We start from the raw sequence: 12,774 nt of genomic DNA on the forward strand, positions 1-12,774 counted from the left end.
CTCCAGACGCGCAGGCTCAGTAATTGTGGCTCACGGGCCTAGTTGCTCCGCGGCATGTGGGATCTTCCCAGACCAGGGCTCGAACCCGTGTCCCCTGCATTGGCAGGCAGACTCTCAACCACTGCGCCACCAGGGAAGCCCCTATCCATTCAGCTTTTGAGGGGTATCTTACTTTTAGTTTCTGGCAATTATGAATAAAACTGCTATAAACATTCTTGTGCAGGCTTTCATGTGGATATAAGTTGTCAACTCAATTAGGTAAATACCTAGGAGCACAATTGCTAGATCGTATGGTAAGAGTATATTCAATTTTATAAGAAACTACGAAACTGTCTTCTAAAGTGTACCATTTTGCATTCCCACAAGAAATGAATGAGACCTCCTGTAGCTACACATTCTCAGCACCATTTCATATTGTCAATTAAAAAAATTTTTTAGCCATTCTAATAGGTGTCTAGTGGTATCTCATTGTTGTTTTTCTTTGTAATTCCCTAATGCCATGTAATGTTGAACTTCTTTCCATATGCTTGTTTGTTACCTGTGTATCTTCTTTGGTGAAGTGTCTGTTCAGTTCTTTTGCCCATTTTGAAGAGGGTTGTTTGTATTCTTATTGTTGAGTTTTAGGATTTTGTTGTATATTTTGGATATAAATTCTTTATCAAATATATGTTTTGCATATTTTTTCCCATTCTGTGCCTTGTTTTTCCAGTCTCTTGACAGTGTCTTTTGCAGAGAATAAATTTTAAATTTTCATAAAACCCCAACTTTCAACTTTTTCTTTTATGGATTGTGCTTTTGATGTTGTATCTAAAAAATCATTGAAAGACCCAAAGTCCCCTAGATTTTCTCCTATGTTATCTTCTAGTAGTTTTATAGTACTGCATATTTCATTCCAGTCTGTGATCCTTATTTAGTTAGTTTTTGTGAAAGGTGTAAAGTTGGTTGGATTCTTATTTATTTATTTTTGCAAGTGGATGTCCAATGACTCCAGCAGCATTTCTTAAACAGGCTATCCTTTCTCCATTGAATTGTCTTTGCTCCTTTGTCAAAGATCAGTTAGACTTTTTGTGTGTATCTGTTTCTGGGCTCTCTATTCTGTTCTATTGATCTGTTTGTTGATTCTTTTCCAATATCATGCTGTCTTGATTTCTGTAGCTTTATAGTTATTCTTGAAATCAGATAGTGTCAATCTTCCAACCATGTTCTTCCTTTTCAATATTGTATCTGCTATTCTGTGTCTTTTGCCTTAAACTTCAGCATTTGTCCATATCTATAAAATAACTTGGTGGGATTTTGATTGGGATTGCATTGAATTTATAAATCACATTGGGAACAATTAACATCTTAACAATAGTGAGCCTTCCTATCTATGAACATGGAATATCTATACATTTTAAGATATTGTTTGATTTTTTTAAACAGAGTTTTTCCAGTTTTCTTCATATTGCTCTTGCATATATTTTGTTAGATTTATACCTAAATATTTCATATATCTGGTGCTAACATAAATGGTACTGTGTTTTTAACTTTAACTTCAAATTTTTTATTGCTGGTATATGAAAAAACAACTGGCTTTTGTATATTAACCTTGTATTCTTCAACCTTGCTATTTTTCACTTAATTGTCTACATAGACAAACTTGTCATCTGTGAACAAAGATGTTTTTATTTCATCTTTCCCAATCTGTGTACCTTTTTATTTCTTTTTCTAGTTCTTTTGAATTAATTGGAACTTCCAGTATGATGCTAGATAGGAGTGTTGAGAGGAGACATCCTTGCCTTGTTTCCAATCTTAAGAGGAAAACTTCTAGTTTCTCACCATTAAGTATGAGGTTAGTTGTAGGTTTTTTGTAAATGTTTGTTATCAAGTTGAGGAAGCTTTTCTCTATGCATAGTTTTCTGAGCGTTTTTATCATGAGTGGGTATTGGATTTTGTCAGATGCTTTTTCTGTATCTATTGATATGATCATATAATCTTTTCTTACCTTTTGTTGTTATGAATTACATCAATTGAATTTTGAATGTTGAACTGGCCTTGCATACCTGGAATAAACCCCACTTGGTCATGGTGTATGAGGAAATAATGAGAAATCTGCAGTCTGGAAGGCAGCCCTCACCTGACCATGCTGGCACACTGATCTTGGATTTCCAGCTGCCAGAACTGTGAGAAATAAATGTTTATTTTTTATAAGCCACCTACTCTGTGGTATTTTTGTTATAGCAGCCTGAATGGACTAAGACAGCCAGAATACGTCAAAAGGAATAGTAACCCAGAAATTTTACCTAATGCTTGAAATATGAATGTTTATGTTCTTATTGTTTCTTATTTGTATTTTCTTTATATAGGTATTATTTTTAACAACCAAAAAAAAAAAAAAACCATGAAAAAAATCTTAGAAATTTTGCTTCTCGTTTCAACTAGAAAGAAGTGAGCCGTTTGTTGCATCAGAGTGCAGGGTTTTATATTATCTTCCTTATGAAGAGTCCAAGAGCTAATTTTGGTGTCAGTTTGTCTCATCACATTTGGAAGGTGCTACATACCTGCAAATAGCGGACTACTCGGCAAACCAGATCAGGTGCCATGAAGTCTCCAGTGAATCTCCAAATGATATCTGTCAAGATGTTAACCAGTCCTGTGAAAGAGTCTAACAAAAACACACAAGTGGTTGATTTCAGTCTCTTTCAAATTTGCAGCTATGCTACCGTAGAAATGAATTCCTGGGGAGATTTTTTTTTTTTTTTTTTTTTCTGATTTGTTAGGTGGCCATTGAGGGAATGTAAGACAAGGCAGGAGTTACTTGACTTTATTACTAGAGCCTGTCGCCACTCAGATGTAGCTACGCAGGAAGGAGTTTTGTAATGACTGAAGAGGAATTATATTAATCACAGAGTTGACCTTTTAAGTCAGAGAAGAGGAGTTTTAAAGGTGTTTAGACCTGTACTAAAACAAGGACTGTGTGAGGATCAATAAAGGGCAAAATTGAGAAAAGGAAAATATTTATTCTCATGAAGCCCCTCAAAATTTCCCTTTCTGCACCCATCATTTTACAACTTGGACCTCTCGTTACCTCCCTATATCCAGGTATGACACCCTTCCCCAGGTTCCTCTGCTTTCTTCTTCTTTCCCCTTTCAAATCCACCTTTGGAAAAAGTCAAGTGCATGATTTATCAATTTCATTGACTTAGTTGGTTAAACTACAGAGGAATTGAGGCCAAGATATGAGACCAAGGTTAGAGATTTTGTGCTCATTTCTATAGTTACAGACTATATAAGTTGTACGGATGTCTCCAGAAGCTATGGTAAAATATGCTATATGTCTAGAAGTTACTTCTCCCCCCACCCCCATGACAAATATCTTTAATTGATTATGTGATCCAGAATCTTTCTCAAAACAGTGCTTCAGGGATTCTCTGCTGATTGATGAATAGGACTGGAATTTAAGACTGATTCACTGACTTAGGGTCACTTTCTTGGGAGATGAATTATAACACTTTGTCAAGGACCTGAGAGGCAGGAGGGTAAATCTTCCCTTTCTGGATCTTCACCATTAATAGGGTGAAGTCTGAGCCCCTAGTTTAGCATCAAAGCCTTCCACGATCTGGTGTTGCCTGCCTCTTGCCAAGTCCCTAGCTGGCATTTTTATATTGAACACCAGTGTTCTGCCTGTCTCTTCCTTTTTGTTTCTCTATAAGTAACAACAATTAGAAGCATTGGCAAGCACACGGGAACTACCAGAAAATTGTCAGAAAAATTGGAGGAGAGAAATCTCATGGCAGTTCTGGGTAGTCAGAGAAGTTCTAACTGAGAAGGTCAGATGAGAGCAGGGTCTTCAGAATTGTGGGCTTGTGATTTGATCAAATAGGAATTTTACAGAGCTTTTCATGGCAGATGTGGACTCATTGAATGAGTGGAATGGACATTGGAGTTACTTGGATATGCTCTTTTGGTTTATTTATTCCTTAATTTAAAAATAATGAGGAAAAAACCCCCAAGCTTATATTTCTCTAGAGCTAAGTGGCTCTATGAACAATTACAATGTACTCCAGTAAAAAAACTTTGCCCCTGGAGCTCAAGCTTAAATAAGCCCATCTCCGGGAGGAGACTATCAATAGACTGTGCCACTGCATTTGTTATTTGTTATTAAGCAAATGCTGCTCAATCTGATCGGTAAAAGCTATTTAGTTGCCTAAGTAATTGAGGACATTGCAAATAAGCCTTTCCTAAATGGTAATTAACAGGACCTTAGGAACAAAGGGTACACTTTAAAGGCTTAATCACTTCCATGTATTACTCTTGCTTTTTAAAATTTCTTCTGTGAAGGATTCTAGGAAACTGTTACACTCAGAAAAGCCAAAACCAGCTCCTGGCAGGCTTTAGTGTTCCTTTGACAGGTTCTTGTGGGTTCCCAGTCCAAGCCTGAATATGGGTGGTGTGGGGAGAAATCAAAATAAGATGACACCTGGGCTGAACCCTGAAGGGTCAGTAAGGATAGGTCAGGGGAAAAGGGAGGGAAGGACATTGATTCTGCCATAGATGACAGCATGAACAAAGTTATAGGGGTGAGACAAAGTGAGATGAGAAATTAAATGGCTTGTGCATATGAAACAACAACAATTTGTTGAAGCATAAAATAGGTACTTGAAAGTGGCAAGAAATGGGCATTGAGAGACAAGAATCCAGGGATTTTAGGGTCTTATGTGCCAATTAAAGGAGCTTTTGTTTTTTCATATACTGAGGGAACAATTAAATGTTTATGTACTCAGATATGTTTTAAATAGATTTATTTAGTTACTGTAGTGGTTGTGGCGGGGAGGGACGGGGAGATCAGTGTGGTAGGTCCAGTACTGGAATTACCATTTAGATTTGTTAGGGAACTGTGCAGAAGTTCAAGAAAGAGATCATAACAATGAAAACACGACGATCTAAAACCTATGGGATGCAGCAAAAGCAGTTCTAAGAGCGAAGTTTATACCAATACAATCCTACCTTAAGAAACAAGAAACATTTCAAATAAACAACCTAATCTTACACTAAAGCAATTAGAGGAAGAAGAACAAACAAACCCCAAAGTTAGCAGAAGGAAAGAAATCATAAAGATCAGATCAGAAATAAATGAAAAAGAAATGAAGGAAACTATAGCAAAGATCAATAAAACTAAAAGCTGGTTCTTTGAGAAGATAAACAAACTTGATAAACCATTAGCCAGACTCATCAAGAAAAAAAGGGAGAAGACGCAGATCAATAGAATTAGAAATGAAAAATGAGAAGTAACAACTGACACTGCAGAAATACAAAGGATCATGAGAGATTACTACATGCAACTCTATGCCAATAAAATGGACAACCTGGAAGAAATGGACAAATTCTTAGAAATGCACAAGCTTCCGAGACTGAACCAGGAAGAAATAGAAAATATGAACAGACCAATCACAAGCACTGAAATTGAAACTGTGATTAAAAACCTTCCAACAAACAAAAGCCCAGGACCAGATGGCTTCACAGGCGAATTCTATCAAACATTTAGAGAAGAGCTAACACCTATCCTTCTCAAACTCTTTCAAAATATAGCAGAGGGAGGACACTCCCAAACTCATTCTACGAGGCCACCATCACCCTGATACCAAAACCAGACAAAAATGTCACAAAGAAAGAAAACTACAGGCCAGTATCACTGATGAACATAGGTGCAAAAATCCTCAACAAAATACTGGCAAACAGAATCCAACAGCACATTAAAAGGATCATACACCATTATCAAGTGGGGTTTAGCCCAGGAATGCAAGGATTCTTCAATATACGCAAATCAATCAATGTGATGCACCATATTAACAAATTGAAGGAGAAAAACCATATGATCATCTCAACATATGCAGAGAAAGCTTTCGACAAAATTCAACACCCATTTATGATAAAAACCCTCCAGAAAGTAAACATAGAGGGAACTTACCTCAACATAATAAAGGCCATATATGACAAACCCACAGCCAATATCGTCCTCAATGGTGAAAAACTGAAACCATTTCCACTAAGATCAGGAACAAGACAAGGTTGCCCACTCTCACCACTATTATTCAACATAGTTTTGGAAGTTTTAGCCACAGCAATCAGAGAAGAAAAAGAAATAAAAGGAATCCAAATCGGAAAAGAAGAAGTAAAGCTGTCACTGTTTGCAGATGACATGATACCATACATAGAGAATCCTAAAGATGCTACCAGAAAACTACTAGAGCTAATCAATGAATTTGGTAAAGTAGAAAGATACAAAAGTAATACACAGAAATCTCTTGCATTCCTATACACTAATGGTGAAAAATCTGAAAGTGAAATTAAGAAAACACTCCCAGGGCTTCCTTGGTGGTGCAGTGGTTGAGAATCTGCCTGCCAATGCAGGGGACACGGGCTCGAGCCCTGGTCTGGGAAGATCCCACATGGTGCAGAGCAACTAGGCCCGTGAGCCACAATTACTGAGCCTGTGCGACTGGAGCCTGTGCTCCGCAACAAGAGAGGCCACAACAGTGAGAGGCCCGCACACCGCGATGAAGAGTGGCCCCCACTTGCCGCAACTAGAGAAAGCCCTCGCACACAAACGAAGACCCAAGGCAGCCAAAAATAAATAAATAAATAAATAAAATTTAAAAAAAGAAAAAAAAGAAAACACTCCCATTTACCACTGCAACAAAAAGAATAAAATATCTAGGAACAAACCTACCTAAGGAGACAAAAGACCTGTATGCAGAAAATTATAAGAAACTGATGAAAGAAATTAAAGATGATACAAATAGATGGAGAGATATACCATGTTCTTGGATTGAAAGAATCAACATTGTGAAAATGACTATACTACCCAAAGCAATCTACAGATTCAATGCAATCCCTATCAAACTACCACTGGCATTTTTCACAGAACTAGAACAAAAAATCTCACAATTTGTATGGAAACACAAAAGACCCCGAATAGCCAAAGCAATCTTGAGAAAGAAAGATGGAGCTGGAGGAATCAGGCTCCCTGACTTCAGACTATACGACAAAGCTACAGTAATCAAGACAGTATGGTACTGGCACGAAAACAGAAATATAGATCAATGGAACAGGATAGAAAGCCCAGTGATAAACCCACGCACATATGGTCACCTTATCTTTGATAAAGGAGGCAAGAATATACAGTGGAGAAAAGACAGCCTCTTCAATAAGTGGTGCTGGGAAAACTGGACAGCTACATGTAAAAGAATGAAGTTAGAACACTCCCTAACACCATACGCAAAAATAAACTCTAAATGGATTAAAGACCTAAATGTAAGTCCAGACACTATAAAAGTCTTAGAGGAAAACATAGGCAGAGCACTCCATGACATAAATCACAGCATAATCCTTTTTGACCCACCTCCTAGAGAAATGGAAATAAAAAGAAAAATAAACAAATGGGACCTAATGAAACTTAAAAGTTTTTGCACAGCAAGGGAAACCATAAACAAGACGAAAAGACAACCCTCAGAATGGGAGAAAATATTTGCAAATGAAGCAACTGACAAAGGATTAATCTCCAAAATTTACAAGCAGCTCATGCAGCTCAATATCAAAAAAACAAACAACCCAGTCCAAAAATGGGCAGAAGACCTAAATAGACATTTCTCCAAAGAAGATGCACAGATTGCCAACAAACACATGAAAGAATGCTCAACATCATTAATCATTAGAGAAATGCAAACCAAAACTACAATGAGGTATCACCTCACACCAGTCAGAATGGCCATCATCAAGAAATCTACAAACAATAAATGCTGGAGAGGGTGTGGAGAAAAGGGAACCCTCTTGCACTGTTGGTGGGAATGTAAATTGATACAGCCACTATGGAGAACATTATGGAGGTTCCTTACAAAACTAAAAACAGAACTACCATATGACCCAGCAATCCCACTACTGGGCATATACCCTGAGAAAACCATAATTCAAAAAGAGTCATGTACCACAATGTTCATTGCAGCTCTATTTACAATAGCCAGGACATGGAAGCAACCTAAGTGTCCATCAACAGATGAATGGATAAAGAAGATGTGGCATGTATACACAATGGAATATTACTCAGCCATTAAAAGAACAAAATTGAGTTATTTGTAGTGAGGTGGATGGACCTAGAGTCTGTCATACTGAGTGAAGTAAGTCAGAAAGAGAAAAACAGATACCGTATGCTAACATATATATATGGAATCTAAGAAAAAAAAAAAAGGTCATGAAGAACCCAGGAGCAAGACGGGAATAAAGACGCAGACCTACTAGAGAATGGCCTTGAAGATATGGGGAGGGGGAAGGGTAAGCTGGGACAAAGTGAGAGAGTGGCATGGACATATATACATTACCAAATGTAAAATAGATAGCTAGTGGGAAGCAGCTGCAGAGCACAGGGAGATCAGCTCTGTGCTTTGTGACCACCTAGAGAGTTGGGATAGGGAGGGTGGGAGGGAGGGAGACCCAAGAGGGAAGAGATATGGGGATATATGTATATGTATAACTGATTCACTTTGTTATAAAGCAGAAACTGACACACCATTGTAAAGCAATTATACTCCAATAAAGATGTTAAAAAAAAAAAAAAAGAAAGATCACTGGTACCTAGTATATGTCAAATTGGAGTAAAAATATAGAGAAAGATGCAAAATTGACATATGTTTTATAAGGTAAAATAAGAAGGATTTGGTGACTATTAGATGTTTTAAAGGTGAGGTAGAGGGAGAAGTTGACAACGTATTGAGTTGGCCAAAAATTTCGTTCAGGTTTTTTGTGACATCTTACGGAAAAACCCAAACGAACTTTCGGGCCAATCCAATGTTAAGGTCCTGGCTTGTGCGGCCATGGTAGATGGTGGCGCCTCCTGCAAATACGGGAGGATAAGCTCACTCTGTTTGGGTTGCTTCCAGGCTTCCTAAGATTTTGTGTGAACATAAGTTTTCATGTCCTCAGGGTAAAAGCTCAGGAGTAGACTGTTGGGCCATAGGGTAAGTATGGCCTTTCATAAGAAACTGCTGAACAGTTTTCCAGAGTTGCTGCACCACAGTGATGCTCACCGAAAAAGTATGATTCAGTGCTTCTGCATCCTTATCAGCACTTGGTATTGTCTGTATGTTTTCTTTCAGTCATTTGACAATGTATGTAATGGCTTCTCATTATGGCTTCAATGTGCATTTCCCTAATGGTTAATGACATTGTTGCTGTGGTCATCCTCACCCTGTACAGGCTTCAAATTCCTCTTTGGATGCTCTGTTATGGTGGGAGCTGGGGTGCTGGAGGGTTTTAATGCTGCACTCCTGGCTTTCAGATGCATCTCTATTCCTGTAGCACTGTTACTATTTACCACGCAATGCTTGCTAAGTTGGTGGTTGTAATGCTCTGTTTTGTCCTGGCTCATCCTCAGTCTCACATAGACCTGTACACCTGGGCCTTGGGGCTGGGACATTTTCAGTGTTCTAATTCCTCCCTCCCATGGCAATCAAACTCCTGCCTTGTTCTGTGGTGGGTCGTGTGTGGGAGAGAGTTTCAATCTCTTCCCCTAGTGGTAGGAGACTTCTAATGGCATTGGTATAGTATCCTGGACCAGCTGCTTTTTACCTCCATCCCAAAGACTGAGGGTTTTTTAATGTTTCTGTGCCCTTCGCTGTGCTCTGGGGGCAATAGAATTTGGTCCCACAGTGGCCTAGGGTTTTTATTGAGAGAAGTGACTGACAGGAGGGCAGCATTTCATGCCTTTCCTGCAGGCATGGCCTAAACCTGCCTGTATACCTGCACACCGTCTCTGTAACAACTCCTCAATTCTGCCATTGTAGTGTAGAAACAGCCATGGGCACTCCTCTAACTGAATGGGCATGGCTGTGTCCCAATAAAACTTTATTTATAAAAATGGGCTTTGGGCTGAAATCGGCCTGTGGGCTGTAGTTTGCCAACTCCAGGTCTACAGAATAAACTCCAAATGCCCTGTTGTGACTTTTGGATCCTTCCTGCCTTTCTCTTCAGTGTGATCTTTTCTCATCCTATCCTAAATTCATACTTCAAGAGAAACCCTTTCAACCAGCACATTAATAGTGACATCCAGTTAGTTGGTCAAAACATTGGTTAAAGAAAGGAAACACACCCACAAACTCATCTTAAAACATCTTAACGTAAAACATTCACGGACATTTATTTGTCTTTTCTTTAACACAGGGCCAAGACTTTTATTTGATTTTATGCCTCATCTTTTTTTGTATGCATAAAATACCTCCATAATGCATTTTTTATGATTTCCAGTTCTGGTTTCTTTAGATTAGAATGAGAACTTGAGATATCAGCAAAGCAATTTGAAACAGAATCTCATTGTAGGGATTTTTTATAATCCTCCTTCATTCTTTTATATTTCCATTCTCTGGGCTTAATTCTATTGCGACTTCTTTTAGTGACTCAGTAAAAATAAAAAAGTCAAGTCTTTTCAAAGTATCCAACTTAATTTTCACAGAAACAACAACTCTTCAATGTTGTTTATGTTAATTATATAATTTCAGTAATGAGTACAACTGGCATAAACTGACTGGGAACAAACATCTGTGACTCAAATAAGCCAAGAGGTGGAAGCAGAAATGGACAGGCTTATTAGGGTCCATCCATCTTGTCATGGATGCTAGTTAGTCAGGGTGTTTTCTGCTAGTTTGCAGAAAGAGTGGAAGTGTTCGTTAATCCAGTGAGGCACTTAAGATGTAGCTGAGAGAGCTTCTACTGGGAAGCCCTTACTCCCTTGACCATCCCCAGCTGTTCCCTCTGCCATCCCCTTTCTTTATGTTGGCCCCTTGACTTAGGAGGTTCTTTATGCATCTCTACCTGAAGGATATCTCCTAACTTTTTTAAGGTTTAGTTCAATGTTACCTCCTTTATGATGCCTTTTCTCTTCTTCTTCCTGAAGACTACTGAGATTGGCTGATTCCCTCTTCTGGGCTTCTCCCTACCCTACTATCGAAGTACCTGTAACACATTAACATTTTAAAAATTTCTTTCTAATTCCACTATACTGTGGGAGGATAGAGATTTTTTTTATTCACCTTCACGTCTCCGGACCCTAACATTGTCTTATTTAGTGGTAAGAGCTTGGTAACTTTCCACTCAGTGAATGACTACATTATTACTGCTGTTGCTTGATTGGCTGGCTGCAGCAGAGGCGGTGCCACAGAGCAGACTGAGCCACATTAACGATCTCCTTCAGTGTAGATTAAGATGATGATTACAGAATCCAGATGCTGGAAGGAAGAACGTGATTGGAAATTTTGATCCCTCAGCAGATTTCTAAAAGAGCTCTCTCGATTCTAAGATCTCTGCTAGGTTGCAAGACCACAGTGGCTGTGCCTGACTCATGTTTATAGTCTCATCCCTTTTTATAGTGTCTTGCAAGATACTCAGTGCTTGCTAGATAAAGAAGGAAATGTTGGCTTATAAAACAGATTTGCAAACGTCTTGAAAATGCAAGAGCACCAGGGTAGGATTCACTCTGCATAGAGAGCAAGTTGAAGCTCCATTTCTTAGATTTCTACTTGCTCTGAGTTGATGATTGAACTTTCCCATGCAGAGCAGAACTATTGGAACAATGAACACCTAGCAAGCTGAGTAACTATTTTTCTTGGTAGGTGAGTAGTACATGAACATTTGTTGCACTGGATAAGGGGCTATTGAATACAAACACAATTTTTATAACATCAACATTTCTGATAATGTAAGATCCTTTTAGCTCCAACTATGGGTTACGGATGAGAGGTGCTCTGGTTTTACTGTAGGGACACTCTGGGTAACAATTTCAACTGTGAATCTCCAGGGTTTATGATGCTTCTAGCTCAATTCAATGTCTTTAGTGTTGTTTGTTTTGTTTTTAAAGCAGGGGAGGTGATAATAGTTTATTTGCTTGCAGTTGCACAAGAAACTATTTTTGATATTACTAAGGATCCCACTCTCTCCCACTTTTCTTTTTTAACAACCATATGCTTGAGAGCACTCTAAATGAAACAAGATTTCAAGACATTATGTGAAAGATTTTTAATGATAGTACTTGCATTGCCCAAACTGATGTCAGGTGCTTAACTGCCAATTAAAATTATTTCTCAAAAAAGTAAGTTCTTGTGTCTCTAAGTTTTGGGCTCATTTTACAATACTAATATGATTCTGGCACTGTGCCCTTCGCCAAGGTTAAGTACTAGCTGAGCTTAATGGCCTAAACTGTCAACTCCCCAAGCTCTTTATTAATCCCGGGAAAGTGGCCTGCACCTCAGTCATTACTGCTCAATTAGGTAAATAATCATCACATCCATTCTCATTAGAGCACTCTTCACAGAAAGCTTTGTTCCTGAGATTTTTCAATTAGTCTTAACAAGTCATAAAATGCCACTAATGTCTTCCTTTCTCCATTGGTCCACCAAACAAATAAAAATCATGTGTCTAATTAAAGAAACCCAAGTCCTCCTAAAACCTATTCCCTTTGATTCTGTTGTGCTCAAAAGCCAAGAATCTCATTGAATGAGGCCAACTGGCCAGCCTGGGTCACTGATCATTGCTGAGTGGTGAAGAAGTCTTATACTGGTAAGTGCAAACATCAGGTTCAGCAAGAGAAAATGTTTGCTTGAGATGAGGGAAGATAAGGCACTGAGTCACTGCTATTTCTCCTCTTCACTTTAAGGGGAAATTTCTTGAGGCAGGGTCGTACTCAGTCATCATTGCACAACACGGGACTCAGATTGACTCAGTATAAATATAAGAAATGGACAACTTGTTTCC

General features: G+C 38.5%; 1 protein-coding gene across 3 annotated transcripts in view; it reads right to left on the reverse strand.

The window, feature by feature from the left end:
• NPSR1 (neuropeptide S receptor 1) overlaps positions 1 to 12,774 on the reverse strand; it is a 137,096-nt gene that overhangs the window by 39,827 nt on the left and 84,495 nt on the right. For 2 of the 3 annotated variants that reach the window (XM_057550284.1, XM_007183685.2), the window contains exon 3: positions 2,541 to 2,644. The exons of the other annotated variant lie outside the window; for it this stretch is intronic. In XM_057550284.1, the coding sequence (XP_057406267.1) occupies positions 2,541 to 2,644 (104 nt within the window). The remainder of the gene's footprint in view (positions 1 to 2,540; positions 2,645 to 12,774) is intronic. 3 annotated transcript variants of the gene reach the window in all.

The sequence above is a fragment of the Balaenoptera acutorostrata genome, chromosome 7 (assembly GCF_949987535.1).
Source record: "Balaenoptera acutorostrata chromosome 7, mBalAcu1.1, whole genome shotgun sequence".
NCBI classification, from domain to species: domain Eukaryota; kingdom Metazoa; phylum Chordata; class Mammalia; order Artiodactyla; family Balaenopteridae; genus Balaenoptera; species Balaenoptera acutorostrata.